General features: G+C 38.7%; 2 protein-coding genes across 2 annotated transcripts in view; one reads left to right on the top strand and one right to left on the bottom strand.

Annotated features, from left to right (window-relative positions):
* The first annotated feature begins 294 nt into the window (after positions 1-294).
* ZNF518B (zinc finger protein 518B) lies at positions 295-3,468 on the top strand. Its single transcript, XM_065405798.1, has one exon. It carries the CDS (start codon positions 295-297, stop codon positions 3,466-3,468), a length of 3,174 nt encoding a protein of 1,057 aa, XP_065261870.1.
* A 3,841-nt stretch (positions 3,469-7,309) lies between these two features.
* The window catches only part of CLNK (cytokine dependent hematopoietic cell linker), a 230,304-nt gene continuing 219,495 nt past the window's right edge, over positions 7,310-18,118 (bottom strand). The window contains exons 18-19 of the mRNA XM_065405737.1: positions 13,202-13,357; positions 7,310-7,456 (exon numbers count right to left, since the gene is read on the bottom strand). Of these exons, the coding sequence (XP_065261809.1) occupies positions 7,310-7,456; positions 13,202-13,357 (303 nt within the window). The remainder of the gene's footprint in view (positions 7,457-13,201; positions 13,358-18,118) is intronic.

Raw genomic sequence — 18,118 nt, 5'->3', positions numbered from 1 at the left:
TTATTATACTGCAAATATTTACTTACCAAGTAACAATTTTTCAGTGTTTTTTCAATAACTGACCCAGTCTTTCGCTTCTATTTTTTTAGTGCTGCAAGTTGAGAGAATCCTGTAGAGAACTGAAAATAGAATTTTATGGTTTCAGAGCTTGAAGCAACACTTACTCATAAAGATAAAATGCATACTCTCCGAATGATAGCTAAACAACACATTTGAGAGACTGTCACTATGAAAATTGTTTGTGTTCATTGCTGTTGTATTTGACTAAACCAGCAAAGAGCCACTTGTTTTGAAATGCAGCTAAAGAAAATGAGGGACATTTTACCAAAACTGTATACAAGCCAAGTTAATGACATAAATAATTCTTTGACTACATCTCCAAAGCAAGCCAATGAGGATGAAGCAAATCAACCAAAAGGGACTGAAGGCCAGAATTGTGTCTATCAAGCAGCAGAAGCTGAGGATAAGCTGTCATTGGTCCTTTGTATAAAGTGCAGAAGTGTGCAAAAACTTCCAGTGCATGAATTACAAAAGCATAACAAACCCAGGCAGACTGAAGACAAAAACTTCATTTGCAGCAGCTGTAGTCTGAATACGCCACCGACTTTCCATTTTGTAGCTGACAGTGCCACTGCCATAGATTTAGAAAATCAAGAAAAACCATCCCTAAGTAAAACTCAAAAAACATTTAAAGTAAAAAACTTTCAACCAGACAAATATTACTGCGATAAATGTCGATTTTCAACAAAGGATCCTTTGCAGTATAAAAAGCATGTAGTTCAACATGAGGAGATTAAGTTTGTTTGCTCCCACTGTAACTATGTATCCTACACCAAAGGAGAATTCCAACGGCATTTGGTGAAACACACTGGAACTTTTCCATATCAATGTGAATACTGTGAATATGGTGCTGTTAGACATGATTATATAGTTAAGCATACCAGAAGAGTACATGAAACAGTTACTGAGAAGGGGCCAATGAATATGGCTACAAAACAAGAGCAAAAGAGATCTTGCTTACCAAAGAGAAGCACTTTGTTTTCTGAAAAGCAGAAGTGTGATCAAAAAGTTCCTCTTCAGAATGAGCCTTCAGATTTATCAAGTACAATTTGCAGCAAAATCCAAGATGAAATGAGCAAAACAGTTTGTTTGTCTGGCGATGTAGAATGTAGCCTAGGTACAGCATCAGTCCGAGATAAAACTGTATTGGAACCAGCTGAAGTAAACATATATGAGAACCAAAATGTGGAAGTTGAAGTTTATTCTCCAAAAAAAGAGCCCATACAGCCTGGAATGCCATTAACAGTGATTGCACCTTCAGAACTTGTAGTTCCTTCTAACTGCTTAGCTCAGTTATTAGACATAAAAATAGTGAATGGCACACAACAGTTGGTTCTTAAACTTATTCCTCTGAAAGAAACAAGTAATAAACCTATAAACTGCGAAGAAGAAGAACTCAGAAATCAAGGTGCAGAACAAACAAAGAAAGGAAAAAGAATAACTTCTGTTGCTCAAAATGAATTAACCACCGAAGCAACTGTAAATTTATCTAGTATTAGTAACATGTTTGCTTCAGATAATAAATACAACAAGAACTCTGAATGTCTTAATTCCTCCAATTCTCACACTTCAGACTGTAACTCAAATGTACCTAGCCAGGATAAATCAAGAATAAGTTGCCCTAAATCCTCAAATAAGGAAAAATATGTAAAAAATGATTTATACTGTTCTAAAGAGACTCTGGACATGTCCCCATGTGCATATGCTGCTTCCTCTGAAGGTGATAGATCCCAAACTGTTTTGTTGCAGGCGGCTCAGAAGAGCAACAGTTCCTCTTCATCTCCTGCCCTTGGAGAAAAGGACATATTGCCTTTAAATGGTAATGACAAAGAATGCAGAAGCCACATCATTAGCTCTCTGGAAACACATTTATTTGATACCTGTTTGGTTAAAGAATCTTTGAAAACTTCTCAAGGAGGGGGAGAGTTCTGTTTAAATAAAAGTACATCTTTAGAGGAATCAAGTGTTGGCTTAAGTAAATTAAACAGAGAGCACTCTGATTGTCAAAATCCGCTAGAAGCTTTAGAATTGCAGAATGTAGAAAATAAGGACAGCCCTCCTGAAGGTCCTGTCATTTCATCTGTATTTTCCCTTAGCTCTGGGGCTGAAAACATCCCAGAGGGAATCAAGTGGGATAATACTGCATGCAATAAAAAGTCAACAACAATGCTGTGTAGAAAGATTGCTCAGTTGATGTCTGCTGCTGAGTGTAATGTGAAATCTACATTGGCTGCTTCACCTATGCCTGTTAGATGTTGTGCTTCTAATAAGAAGATGCCTTTGCCTCAGGAAACTTTAGCAAACTCTGAAAAAAATGTCCCTGTTACTGAATTGGAACAATTTGCATCTTCTCTTCAAACACCGCAGAATGGTGGGATTGGTAATGAACTGTGTAATAAACAACAACCACAATCACGGTCAGCTACAATAAAAACTAAAAGTAGAATGACTAAAAACACTCACATTGCTACTCCAGTGTTCATTCCAAAAGGGACAGTGCTGAGGGTCCTGAATGTCACTAGGAGTGAGAACACAAAAGAAGCAGGAGATAACAAAATGACATCTGCTACGCTGTGTTGCAACGAAATGTTTCTACCACGACCAGTTCCTTTCAGCATTTCTGAGAAACTAAGCAGTAACTTACCTTTGCCCAATGAGAGTGAATTTAATGAGCAGTCCAGAAATCAAAATATGTCACTTAGGCACAGACCAAAAAGAGAGGCTAATGCAAAAAGTAATAGCAAACAAAATTGTGTACTACTGCATCAAAAAAGTGATGAGCTAAGTAAGCAGAGCAAACTTACTTCAAAGGATCAACTTGTACCTAAAAATAAGGTAAAACAAGCAAATTCCAGGGATTATTTGTCTAAGAAGAAAACAAGAATTCACTCAGAAACCAATGGCATTTCTGAGGCGATGCCTCTTTTGACAGCAAGACGTCTTAGGCTTGTACCTCTTAGAGAACATCAGTTGATAAAATGTCCTCGTCGTAACCAGCCTGTAGTTGTGTTAAATCATCCTGATGTTGATTCAGCAGAGGTAATTAATATAATGAAAATTGTCAACAAGTATAAAGGCAATATTGTGAAAGTCGTTTTATCAGAAAGAACGAGTAGTTGTCTTGGTGTGAAACAGTATAATAAACGGCTTACATTTCAGAACTTGGAAACAACAAGCCAAATGAAAAAGCAGAACTTTTTAAAAATGAAGCTAAAAAAGACCCATAAAAATAACTACCGGGTTGTGGAAACGTCACCAGCTAAAACACTGCAGTGTATGTTTAAGTGTTGGTTTTGTGGAAGGATATATGTAGACCAGGAAGAGTGGATAAGTCATGGACAGAGACATTTGATAGAAGCAACCAAAGGCTGGGATGTTCTTTCTCTTCCTCTAGAGAGCCACAAGTGAGAAACTGTCAGTTTACTGCTCTTATTTTAACATGAGTGCCATTAATTTGTTTGGAAAGGGAGACAGAAGTAAATATTTTACTGGAGGATTTTTATATTTAGCAGGCGGGAGAGTGGTAATAGAGATTACAAACTGTATGAGAAGCCAGTCTTGAGCACTAAACACTACATAGCACTCCGATGTCTGAATTAAGTGTTACGGCTATCCCTTGCTTTTTTGAAGGAGACCTGGAAATGATTTGCTCTGAAACATTCAAGGTGTAATTCTCTTCAATAGGACACTATATGCAGTAATGTTATGTTGCAGGGTCAATAGGGATTTAAAATATATCCAACTATATGACCTGTGTGAAATTAATTGAATTCAGTCTGATTTTACTACTACAGCTTAGTGGTTCAGAGATCAGGCATAAGTCTAATGAGGAGCATCTTTGACCCCTCTATGAATAAAAAAATGTTCATCATAATTTAGTAGCAAATTTAAAAAAAAAAGTCATAGAGGAAGAAACTGCTGCTGAATCTGATCAAACTCCAATTTTATGGAACAGAAGTAACTCCACTGACTTTAGTGGAGCTACACCAGTGTAAATGAGGAATTGGTGAGATCAGAATCAGACCCATTATGTGGAATGGCAATGAAAGCTTAATTCTGTGTTGTACAGTCAGGGGCCAAGTTGTGTCTTGTGCCACACAGGTGTGAAGTGGGAAGAGGACACAGGTGACTACTTACTGTGCAAGCAAGCAGGAGCTCAACTTAGAGTGCTTGAAATGAGGCCTGGCTTCTTAACTAGCTGGCATGATGTGATTCTGATGGATTGTGCTTTAATGAGTTAGGACCTGACCACACCAACGCATGCAGTAGGGCCTAATGATCAGTGCTATGTGTAATCCCATTAGAAACGTACACGTTCAGGATAGAGCCTTTAACTAGGACCCAAGCCAGCCTAGCAGATAGTGCATAGATAAGAAGAACTAGCTGGAGAAGCAAACTGCTGCTTTGAAAAAAGAGAAATTATGATGCAGAACTCTACATTGCCAGTACCTATCCACATTTTCAGTAGAATCTTTGTTTTGACATCCTAAATTTGAAGAATTTGCATGTTAGAATCTACACATGTAAGCCTCAATTCAGCAAGCTACTTACCAATAATAATAATAAGCACATGCCTAATTAGGCATGTGCATACTCCCATTGATTGCTGTGTGACTACTCAGTGAAGTCAATAGGATGATTTATGTGCTAAGTGCCTTGCTGAATGAAGGTGAGTTTTTAGTGGGGATGGAGGATGGATGATAGTGAAGTTAAGAATTTTCTTGGTTATCTTGTCGCAAATTGTAAACCATTTTATTTTTTAAAATTTCATGTACAGCAAGTGATGAATTGAGCACATATTTGCAGTCACATTTCTACAGGTAAAAAAATAATTTAATGCTGGAGATATATTATACATTTGAACTTTGTATAAATGCTTGTAGTTCCTAATTGTTAACAGTGGAAAAACACATTTTGTTAAAAAAACAAAAACAAAAAAACAATAATACAACACTCCCCCCCCCCCCCCCAACAACCTATTAGTCTGGGAATATTTTTTTTTTTTTTTATAATCTAGAAAATTAAACATGGTTTTGATAAGATATGTACTATATCTCTATTGAAATGTAAATATTTTGAAACTAAAAAGCACATCTTGAGACTTATGTGAAACTTTTTTGTCAGACCATTTTGCAATACAATATTAAAATCTTCAGATATTTGGTGCTCTCAGAAGGGAGATCTTGTATTACTTTGCAACTTTTTGTATTGTAGTGAGAGGCTAAACTGTTCAATGGAATACATTTTGTATTACCTCTGTTTTTTTTCAAGTAATTAAATGACAGTTCTTATTTTGAAATGGGAATTTATATTTTTTTAGATAGGTACAGTAGAGATTTTCACTGTGTTCTTTGAAGCCAAACATAATATTGTTTTAATTTTAAATTGTGAAAATAGTTTCCATTTCTAAATTCTGTCATATCAGAGTATAATAAATATTGAAACTGCTAACATATGAAAAACCACTTCTGGCCAAATTCTTCCTCACTTACGCTCATCAGCCCAGGCAGATGTTTGAACCTACTTCAGTTGCTGTAGAAGCTATTAAGGAAATACTTTTGAATCCTCTGTTTGTTTAAGAGATGTCATTGGCAAAATATGAATATCTTTAATCAACTTTGTATTCTTAAAAATTGTGCTGCGTGCAGGATTATAAACAGATTGTAGATGGGTTTAGTAGTGTTTTTCTTTGCCTATTTTAGTAAACAAAGAAGAGTCTTCGTAAACCTAATTGTTAATCTACATGAAACTGTTCTCCCTGTATTAAATTTACAAAATATGTGTTTTTATATTAACATGAACATTTTTAGTAAATTGAATTGTATGGTGGCTATAAAAATTAGACAGCAGATCTCATGCCTCTTTCTCTTGCCAAGGACATCCAAACTCTGCCCAGATGGGTGTGTCTCATTTTTGTTTTTTGATGTAGTATTGTCTTCGGTTAGTTTTCCTTCTGGAATTTTAATAGTTTTGTGACTTGAGATAAAGAGTGTGACCCAGATTCTCTCCTGTGCTGAGTGAGCTTCATTTGACAGAGTATGCTCCAGGAGAGAGGCTGTCTGGGAGTTGGGTATGGCTTTCTGATTCTCAAGGCAGATCTGCACCTTGATGAGCCCAGTAGAAATTAGAACAGGGGATGGAATACCCTATTTGGGCTCTATAACAATTTTTTCCCCCGCATCCTGCTGGACAAGATACTCTTTCTTGTTCCTGATTTGTTAAAGGACCCGTGACTGATTCTGTTTTCTATTATTATTTAATCATCTAACCAATCTGGTGGGAAGCACGCTTGAGAGGTTTGAGGAACAGAAGCAAGGTTTGCCCTATACATTCAAGCTGAATTTAAACTACAGAAACCTTACAGATCTCAAATGATGTAAATATATACTATATATTACATAAGAGAAATTCTTTTTGTACAAACTTTTTAGTGTGTGTATTTTTAAAGAGGCCAGAATTATGCTCTAGTGCCTCTGACTATGATTTCCTCTCAAGTTTGCATAGGATATGAATTCAATGGGACTAATTGCGTGAGTAATCTTACCTCCATGAGGGTTTGAAGAATTGGGAATGAAACACAAGCCTCTGTTGCTTGAGCTAAAGAATAAGCCCTAAAGTCTGATCCAGTGGTGGTTGAAGTCTGTTGAAAGACTATAATTGATTTCATGAATATTGGATTGGTCCCCTACTGAGCAGGCGATTCGATTGTTTGTTTAAAACCCGCCTATAGTCTGCACCAATAGAGAAATGGTTAAATAAGTGCCAAGTTAGATGCAACTTTTCTGAGTTTAAATGCAGGAATATTTTGTAATGCAATTCTAATATATTACATTGTTTTGTTTCATGGATTTATTTTGTGTTCCTAGTAACAGAGAGGTTTTGTTAATATAAGAGATCAAACAATTTATCAGTTATCAGCAAGACAGGGAAAATATTGCTTAGAAGTTAGCTGCTGTTCATACCTTTAAATGTCGCAGTACAACTGCACAAAATTTGTACATGCAGCACCACCCTCTATTTGAAGTTTCACTTTTGTATATTTCATAATTTTATGAATTTTTTTCATGCACAGCAGAGTACAATTTGATCTAGTCTCATATGAGAGAAATCACATTTCATAGAAGTTTCTCATGAATACAGTGAAGAGTTCTAATTCTTGTTGAACTCAAGTCTAATTTCCTAATTTCTACACAGATTTTAAATATTAAAGTGTTCTTATTTTTACATTTATACAAACAGTTGAAATCACTTAGGGTAAGAAGCATCTTCTGTTCAACTTAAAAGGGTGTGTTAGGTAACATTGTTCTCTCTGGATTCCAGACTTATCCTTTCCATCAATAAGTGTAATGGGAACACATGTGTAGAAGTCTATGATTTCTTGCACTGAATCAAACTTCTGAAAAACAATAAACAATTGAACAGAGAAATGCTGAAAATCCTTATCTTCTGATATGAAACAGGTAAGAAGAACCAAAGCAATACCACATATAAGAAATAACACCTCTCCCTACCTCTCCCCCACACACACTCCCACCCCATTTCATCCCCTTTGCGCCTCCAGTAGTCTTCCCTGCTTAATATTACATTGGGACACAGTAGCTTTCTTTTTTAGGGGCAGAGGGTTTTAAACCCTTGGAATGTAACCTAAAATCCAGCCAACAGCAACATGTGTGTGTTTTTAAAGTGTGGCATTGCCCATAAGGGATTAAACTACTGATTTTATTTATTTATATACTTTGGACCCTCTCTAGAATGCGGGATTTGGGATCCATGCACGGTGCCGCGTTAACGCGGGGACCGCATTAAAATGAATTGCAATTAAAGTAATTAAATTTGGGATCCATGGTTGCGACTGTGTTATATGAGAATTCGCACTATATAGACGCGCGTTCTAGCGAGGGTCCAGTATATATAAAAACTCACACGTTCCTAATCTATTTATTTACTGAAGTATGCAAAAAACTAAAAAGAAAACAAACTGACATTCAGTGCAGGATACTTTAACTGTTTTATAATATGCTTCCTTGTCCTTCCTGAAATTGATGTCTTTCAGTGAATATATTGAGCTCATAGTTTTAATAGCATTTACCTCCCAGCTGTTATGAGGAAAGTAAGATAAAAACATTCTACTTCTTCTTTTTTTTTTTTTTTTTTAACTAACCAGTTGGGAATATCTTGTGAGGAGCTGAGCATCTCCCACCCTCATTAACTTTAATGAGATTTGAGAGTGCTTAGTAGTAACTCCCAGAAGATGCTTGGCTCATTGTACGATTGGGCCCTCAGGTGAGCTCAGTTTAATATACAAAATATGTATGTAAATGTGTACAGCTGTGGCTTAATTGCCAGCAAAAGACACCAACAAAGTTATGACTTTAAATTTGGTTTGTTTTCTCTTTTGCTTGTATTCATTGCATTATGGCTTTGTACCAATTTAACTGCATGAGGTTTTAGACACACGGTGTTCGTCACCGTGCTGCTAATAGAGAGGTAACAGTTTTCTAGGATAAATCCAAACTCTAGTCAATACAGTTCTTTTTCATAAAGAGATGTAAGGCCTAATGCTGTCATTGGATAGATGCTTAAGTGGAATCGATTCCTTCTCAGAAAACTTCCCAAGGAAAAGTATGAAAAATAACATATATGATAAAATTTACATTAGTTAATAAATAACAATCTGAATATGAAAGCTCAAAACCAGTATTTGGGATGGAAAAAAATTGCTAGATTAAATTAATTGAGTTTAAAAAGAATAGGTAAAATAAATTAATCCAAAAGTGAAAGCATGCTGCAGAAAATTTCCATCAGAAGAGAGTTATCCTTTAAAGAAGTGAATATGCGAAACTGGAGAGAGGATGGCAAAGTACAGATTTTGAATACTAGGTCTGCATCTATTTTTTTTTCTGTCTCCCACATGCAAAGATGGAATTCACTTAATCTTAACAATATATTGATCTGTACTAAATACCTTTGAAAAGCATTTAAGTAGACAGGGAAATTACAGATTGCAATTTTACTCTAAATGTTGAAGCCTTATAAATGTTTTAACCTCTTTGAGACAAACTGGGAAGAGAATAAACAAGAAAGAGCAACTTTGGAATCCTTCTGCTTACTCTATCTGAAATGCAGAGGCAGCTCTGATGAACAGTACATGCTGTACCTGCAGCCCTACCCCAGTTCAGTGCATCAGTTCCCTCCCCACTTCCCAAAGGCAGGTGCTGGTGTGATAGAAAGAAATGCTTCTCTTGGGAGTGTCTTGTCTCTGGGGCTTCCCAATGCTGCAGAGAAACTCTGGTCAATAGGAGACTTTAGTCAATCTCCATTGTTGGTTTCTGGGAAAGTTTTGTTTTTTTAAAACTTAAAAAAACAATTATATAAAGCCAACATTAAAATGGAGGATTTAAGCCATTTCTAATAGTTATAGATTTACTTTGTTAAAACCAACCAGTCTTGTACACTATGGTGATAAGAACTGAGAGACTATTAAAATACTTATTTTTGAAAATGGAACAGCATTGTAATATGAGTACTTTTGGTGCAGATCCACAATCTAGGGTGGGCATGTACCCTCTGTGCACAGATTAGAACCTACTTATAAGTTCTGACTTTTGGGTCCGTCCATCATCTGAGATGACAAGGTTGGTATGTCTACCTTCCCACTTCTTTCAAATCATTGTAAGATTTTTTTCCTCAATGTTGTTTGCATTTGTAAGATCATATAGGTCTTTCTTTTCCAATGTGCTAAAATGTCTGAAACTTGTTAGTACTCTGTACCATTGTGTAATAGTGCTCTGTACTGCCAGTTTCATTCCATTTTTTATGAGAGTTCTGTCTCCTGTTTTGGAGCCTTTTTATTTTGTCTGAATCCATTAAAAAGAAGTCTCAAGTGTGCATCTTGCGAAAGGCAAGATGTCATTTACCAGCCTCCACTTCAGCTGGGTGGTGTTGCTTGGAAGAGGATCATCCAAAAATGTGATGCTCGGTTTACTGATTTCACATAAATGTTCATAAGGAGTGAATATGAGTGTTCTTTTTTTGACAGAAGAGGCTTTGAAAACTTAGGCAAAGTCTGGCCACAGTGCCAAGTGAAGGCCAGGCCCTTCTCCCTTATGAGAGCTGAGACAAATCACAGGCCATATGCAAGGAGTCCTTGGTTCCATGAGGTTCCAGGAAGCCTCAACAGTTGAAGAATCATACAAGCTTGAATATCTCTTTCAGGGAGAGGGAAGAACCATCACCACTGTTCCCCTGGACCACACTGTGGTCCCAGGAAAAGAGCTAGAAGCTCAGATCTGAAAGAATCAGCACTTTTAGAGTGCCTCACAACCAAGACAAGGGGGCTCCAGCAACACCTTGGTGATGAACTTTTTGAATCTGAGGGATGGAACATCTATATTCTTGGTGTGGATGGTCCCTTTAAGAGCTGAGTGCCAGCTGGAATCTACACTGTGATTATTAAGGTATTCTAACCTTCTACTTCCAAGTCTAACTCATTGTGCCTGAGTTGGGGTCCCTTCCTCATTGCTAAACCTGCGTCCACTGAAGGGAATCTGACATTGGAACTCAGGCCTCAAAAGTGCTGTCAGATGCATAAAGTAAAAGCTGAAAAAATAGCGAAAATTATTTTAAAAAAATTGTACATGTCATTTGGAACCACATGGATGAAACTATATAGGCCAGAACTGTTCTTACTTGGGCAAAATTCCTGATGGTTTAAAATGGGAATTTGAGCATGTAAGATTAGGCCCTAAATTATTCCTGTGACTTATTTGTCAGCATTTCAAGCAGTTACTATTTGAAATGAAAAGATTTGAAGTGAAACTTTTAATGAAACACCTGACAAGTTAGTTGTCTTTATGCTAGGTATTGTATAAGAACATAAGAATGGCCATACTGGGTCAGACCAAAGGCCCATCTAGCCCAGTATCCTGTCTTCTGTCAGGTGCCCCAGAGGGAATAAACAGAACAGGTAATCAAGTGATCCTGTGACCTTGCACTCTATATGATTTTATGAAAATATGCTAATGTAACTGGAATATGCTTCATGCAAAAGGTCTCTTATAAGGTATCATTACAAAGCGTATAATCTACTGAGTGTGATCATCCTATTTGTATAAATGTACCACTCTTATATCTGAACCTAGAAATATGAAATATAATTCTGAGGGTCTATTGTAATTATGCAAAGTGTGGGCTATTAATGGTGGTTTGGAATTTTGATGACTCCCATTAACCAGGACAATTGACTGCAGATGGCTCTGTTTTACCTGTATACCTGTGTGCTGGCAAGTGGGTAATGAAGTCTTACAGTGACATGTGATCATGTCACCTGAACTGGAATCCATCTTTAACCTGGTGCTTTTCCATTGGGAGGACCCAGAGGGACAAAGGATTCCCGCCTTATGCAAAAGATATATAAGTGGGTGGAACAGAGAAAAGAGAGCCATCATGAGGAATCCCCTAGCTACCACCTGAGCTGGAAAAAGGGCTGTACCAGGGGGAAAGGATTGTGCCCAGACTAGGAAGGCATCCAGTCTGTGAAAGAGACTTATTGAAACATCTTTCAGGGTGAGATATTATCTGTACTCAGTTGTATTAGGCTTAGATTTGCGTGTTTTATTTTATTTTGCTTGGTGAATCACTTTGTTCTGTCTGTTACTACTTGAAACCACTTAAATCCTACTTTCTGTATTTAATAAAATCACTTTTTACTTATTAACCCAGAGTATGTATTAATACTTGGGGGGCGGGACGGCAAACAGCTGTGCATATCTATCAATGTTATAGAGGGCGGACAATTTATGAGTTTACTCTGTATAAGCTTTTTACAGGGTAAAACGGATTTATTTGGGTTTAGACCCCATTGGGAGTTGGACATCTGAGTGTTAAAGGCAAGAACACTTCTGTAAGCTGCTTTCAGTTAAGTCTGCAGCTTTGGGGCAAGTAATTCAGACCCTGGGTCTGTGTTGGAGCAGACGGGTGTGTCTGGCTCAGCAAGGCAGGGTGCTGGGGTCCCGAGCTGACAGGGAAAACAGGAGCAGAGGTAGTCTTGGCACATCAGTTGGCACTTCCTAAGGGGGTTTTTGTGATCTAATCCATCACAGATCCATCCCCTGTCACCCATTCCCAGCTTCTGGCAAACAGAGGCTAGGGACACCATCCCTGCCTATCCTGGCTAATAGCCACTGATGGACCTATCCTCCATTAACTTATTTAGTTCTTTTTTGAACCCTGTTATAGTCGTGGCCTTCACAACATCTTCAGGCAAGGATTTCCACAGGTTGACACTGCGTTGTGTGAAGAAATACTTCCCTATGTTTTTTTTAAACCTGCTGTCTATTAATTTCTTTTGGTGACTCCTAGTTCTTCTGTTATGAGAAGGAGTAAATAACACTTATTTACTTTCTCCAGTCATGATTTTATAGACCTCTATCGTATCCCCCCTTAGTCATCTCTTCAAAGCTGAAAAGTCCCAGACTTATTAATCTCTCCTCATATGGAAGCTGTTCCATACCCCTAATCACTTTTGTTGCCCTTTTCTGAACCTTTTCCAATTCCAATATATCTTTTTTGAGATGGGATGACCACATCTGCATGCAGTATTCAAGATGTGGGTGTACCATAGATTTATATAGAGGCAATATGATATTTTCTGTCTATTATCTAGCCCTGTCTTAATGATTCCCAGTGTTCTGTTTGCTGCACATTGAGTGGATGTTTTCAGAGAACTATCCACAATGACTCCAAGATCTTTCTTCAGTGGTAACAGCTGACTTAGACCCCATCATTTTATATGTATAGTTGGGATTATGTTTTCTAATGTGCATTACTTTGCATTTATCAACATTGAATTTCATCTGCCATTTTGTTGCCCAGTCACCCAGTTTTGAGAGATCCTTTTGTAGCTCTTTGCAGTCTGTCAGGGACTTAACTATCTTGAGTAGTTTTGTATCATCTGCAAATTTTGCCACCTCACTGTTTACCCCTTTTTCCAGATCATTTATGAATATGTTGAATAGGACTGGTCCCAGAACAGACCCCTGGGGAACAACACTAATTACCTAATTAATCCCCTATAGTATTTAGAGCTGTTAAGTGCAACAGGTAAACAATAAAGTAGAATATCAGATGGTATTTCACTCACATCATCTCCTCTGAGCCCTGTTCCCAATGCATATTGCTGGCTGTCTTCCAGAAAACGTATTTTAATATTGTATACCTTGTTTCCATAATATATGACCAAAACATATGGTTCAGCACTTGATTTTGTTGAACAATCTCTGACCAAGAATGTCTCATCCTGCATGACAAATTATAACATTAGTTATACCTGTAAATTCCAATAATGTGTTTACATAAACAGCCCAGGAGTTTTGGATAAATTCTACAGGATTATTTAATGTGTGAACTATATAATGGAATATTGTAATCAAAATAGATTTTGTAACATACTATATTTGTAAATAAGGTGTCTTCTGACAATATAACAGAGAGAAGATTTTTTAATTAATAAAGTTCTTAGATTTAAGTAATGAATTACATCTACGTAGTATACTTATTGAATTTCTATATACAATAATGAGAATTATAGGGCAATGTATATTGCAATATTATAGAATTTTTAATGTGGAAGTACCTTTTTCATATTACAATGTTGGAAAAATTGATGCTAAGAAGAAAATATTGTATGCGAAGAAAGAAGAGTAAGATGATAATGTAAGGCAGTGGGAGTGTCATACCAAGGGTATTGCATCTAAAAATAAAGTTTTGGTTCATGCGCCTCAATTACACCTGGATGTAAAGTAAAGAAATTACATGGACTATCTGTAATGGAACCTATGACATTACCATAAATTCTATATGTTGCGTTGAACCTCTTAATTTATTTTAATTTAATTTTATGGATCTAGAAGGAAGCATGCTTCAAAATTTGATTTTTCATATAGTATTGTATTTGCACATTTTAAACATATGAAAAATTCAGTGCTATCTATCACTTAATTTTATTATAGAATTATACAGTAAGAAAATTGTGTAGGCCCCAATTCTACATACACATACTTAACGTTGCACTCTTGAGTTGCCCCATTTGTGTCAAAAGGACTTCGTGCATAAATGTAAGCAAGTGCTTAAGGTAGGGTGACCAGATGTCCCGATTTTATAGGGACAGTCCCAATTTTTTGGATCTTTTTCTTATATAGGCTCCTACTACCCCTCACCTCCTGTCCCGGTTTTTCACATTTGCTGTCTGGTCACCTTAGCTTAAGGGTATGTCTTCACTACCAACATTAAAGTGATGCCGCAGCAACACTTTAACGTGGCTGTGTAGTCGTGGCACCAGCGCTGAGAGAGAGCTCTCCCAGTGCTGTAAAAAAACAAACAAACCCACCACCACTAGGGAGCACAGCTGCCAGTGCTGGGAGCACTGTCTGCACTGCCACTTTACAGCACTGAAACTTGCTTCGCTCAGGGGGGTGTTTTTTCAGACCCCTGAGGGAGAGAGTTTCAGCACTGTAAAGTGGCAGTGTAGACAGGGTCTTAGTGTTTGCAGGATTAGGGCCTTTAGCACTTCTAGTGAATTCAATAGGGTTGCTCACATGCATAAAGTGAGTCATAAGCCTAAGTGCTTGCAAAATAATTGCCTCAGATTCTCAGGTCTTCAGGGCAGGGACAGTTCCTTCTCTGACTGGAATGTGCCTTTCACATTTTGGATGATACCATCATATAAATAATAGTAGCAGTAAAGCTATTCACTCAATTTTGCATTTAATTAGCCCTGTGTCTAATTAGGATCTGAACATGTCTGTAACTACTTTTAGCCACTCTAATTTGGGATTACTCAACCTCACAATAGAAGTAGTCTGGAAGGGATAAAGTATGTGCCCTTTTTTGACAACTGCTGTTCCACATATTTTATTTGTTGTACTAAGCATTACAGTCCTGGGTGTGGATTATTTGCAGCCTATCTTGTGTGTATATTGTTTTTAACCTTCACAAAGTGTGAGGGCCGCACTGAAAGTACAGTAAGAAAGACTTGCATGTATGTTGCTAAGTAGGTACCTGTTGCAAGTGTAGACATCACACAAGTTGTTTCGAGACACTGTTTGCTTGATAAATTAAGCAAATACCTTTAATAAGATACTTCAGGAATAGCTTAGTATCAGGCAAACAACATAACAATTAGATGTACTAGGTATCCTGAACTTCATTTTTCTATTCAAGAAACGTTATTAGTCTCTATGAGGCTGATCCTGCACCTATTGAAGTCACCAGCCAAACTCTCTATGTCCTCAACGGTGCAAGATCAAATGTTTTCTCACTGGCAGTTAACCTGAGAAAGAAAAAACCTCATAGTGATGGTGTTTTTCAAGAGAGCTGTTTTATTATTGAAGGGGAAATACATTGTAATGGATTTTGAAAGTATCTTTACATTAATGGAAGTTTTCCTTAGCCCTTACCATGAGAACATTAAAAGAGAAAACAGGACCCTCTTTTTGTGGTGGAGTCATAATGTCTTAGGGTATGTCTACACTACCCACGTTACAATGCGGCTCCCAGCGATAAAGCGCTGTCTATACTGGCACTTTTCAGTGCTAAAACGTTTGTCACTCGAGGGGTGTTTTTTCACACCCCGAACGACAAAAGTTTTAGTGCTGAGAGTGGCAGCATAGACACAGCCTTAGGATGAATATTGGGTGGGATTTTCACAGGTGGTTAAAGGAGTTAGGTGCCCAACTTCTATTGACTTTCCAATGACAGAAAGGAGGGTGTGCCTGTCCCTCTCACAATAGCAGGAGCAAGTACTCCACTCTGAATGATGTCCTTTTTATATTGAAGTCTGAAACACATCCACATAAATACAATCCACCACTTCAGCCACTTCTTGCTGAAGTTATACCTCCCTAATACAGAGAAGTTTTGACTGTGATCCAATTTACAGTATTGGAAAGCCATGTTCTGGTGAGATATCTCCCAGTCAGGTTGTGACAAATAGCATGCTTTTGTTAGCTGCTTTTCCTTTATACCACTCGCCTGTATGGAAAAACAAAAGATCTCCCTCTTTTGCTTTCCAAACCATCTATTGTGAGTGTCAGGGTTCCCTCCCCACTCTGAACTTTAGGGTACAGATGTGGGGACCCGCATGAAGACCCCCTAAGCTTATTTCTACCAGCTTAGGTTAAAAACTCCACAAGGCACAAATTCTTTCTTATACCTTGGATTAAGTAACGCTGCCACCACCAAGTGATTTAAACAAACATTTAGGGAGGGCCACTTGGAGCCCTACCTTCCCCAAATATCCCTGCAAGCCTCTACACCCCTTTTCCTGGGCAGACTTGAGAATAATCCCCTCACCAATTGGTACAGGTGTACACAGACTCAAACCCTTGGATCTTAAAACAATGAAAAATCAATCAAGTTCTTAAAAGAAGAATTTTAATTAAAGAAAAAGTAAAGGAATCACCTCTGTAAAATCGGGATGGTAAGTACTTTACAGAATAATAAAAGATTCAGGAACATAGAGGATCTCCCTTCTAGGCAAAACCTTAAAGTTACAAAACCAGGGATAAACCTCCCTCCTCCTACAAAGGAAATTACAAGCCAAAATAAAAGTAAGCTAACGCATTCCTTCACTAGTACTTACTAATACTAATGGAGTTGGATTGCTTGCTTTCTTGATATGTCTCTGGCAAGCACACAGAACAGACAGAGAAAGCCTTTTTCCCTCCCCGCCCAGATTTGAAAGTATCTTGTCCCCTTATTGGGCTTTTTGGTCAGGTGTCAGCTAGGTTACCTGAACTTCTTAACCCTTCACAGGTAAAAGAGGAATTAACCCCTTACAGGGTAAATAGGGATGTTATGCTACCCTTAGCTGTATGTTTATGACAGTGAGGGTGGCCAGTACAGTTTAGTGCTGGCAAATATGCCAGTGCAAGGGGCCTTCAGCTCTTGTACGCTGCTTCATGCTGATTGAGAGTTCTTTGGGGAAAAGTTGAGCCCTCTGGGAAACAGAATGTCTCCCACTTATCTTGGGTTAAAAATATTATGCATAAAATGGCCTGAAATAATATTGCAGATTCCTTCAGTCACCTATTGAACAGGAAACCTGTCTGCAATATTTAAATGATAAATTAGGCTGGTTTCAGGACAGTGTTCCCTCTAATTTTTCCCACGCGTGCAGAATGAATTTTATGTTCACCAATATGAAGGTGATGTGTCACACATCACCTTCATATTGGTGAACATAACAAAATTCATGTGGTGGGGATGAAGCCAAGTGTGGGAGGGGGCTCAGGAGCGGGGCACAGGGTTGGGTTGCAGGGGTCTGAGGGCTCTGACTGGGGATGAGGGGCTCAGGGCTGGGGCAGAGGGTTGGGGTGTGGGCTCTGGAGTGGGGCCAGGCCAGAGATGAGTTTGGGGTACAGGAGGGTGCTCTGGGGCTATGGTAGGGAGAGAGGGCTCCCCACAACTCTTGCTCCCCGCAGCAGCAGTATCTGGGCTGGGTTGGGGGGAGAGGTTCCTCCCCCTACCACTGCAGCTCTGGGGCTGGGGCCGTGGGATAGGTGCCCTGGCTGTGGTAGGTCCCGGCTGGGGCTGGGTTTGGGCAGGGGGAGGGCTGGGGCTGGGTTTGGGCAGGGGGAGGGGCCCCTCCCTCAGCCGTGGCAGGTCCAGGGCTAAGTTGGGGCCGGGGGAAGGGCACCCCAGCTGTGGCACGTCTGGGCAGCTGCTGGGTTTGGACTGCCCTTCCCCCAGCAGTGGCAGGTCCGGGGCTGGGTTGGGGCCAGGGGAGGGGGGCCCTTGCCAGGGCAGGTCCAGGCCGTGTGGGTTGCCTGAGTGCCTGCATGGCGCTAAATAGGCTGCTGCATGGTCACACCGTTTACAGAGAACTTAGTTTCAGGATAAATTATTTATTTAATAAGCAATAGCACAGTACTGATGCTGCTGTAATCTAGCCTTGTTGTTGGAAAAAGAAGGTGGGTGAGAGAACTTTTACTGGACCAACTTCTGTTGGTGAGAGACAAGCTTTCAAGCTTACACAGAGCTCTTCAGGTCTGGGAAACTA

Source organism: Emys orbicularis, chromosome 5 (assembly GCF_028017835.1).
Source record: "Emys orbicularis isolate rEmyOrb1 chromosome 5, rEmyOrb1.hap1, whole genome shotgun sequence".
Taxonomy (NCBI): Eukaryota; Metazoa; Chordata; order Testudines; family Emydidae; genus Emys; species Emys orbicularis.
The sequence above is the reverse complement of the archived record's forward strand: the minus strand, read 5'-3'. Positions and strand labels throughout refer to the sequence as shown.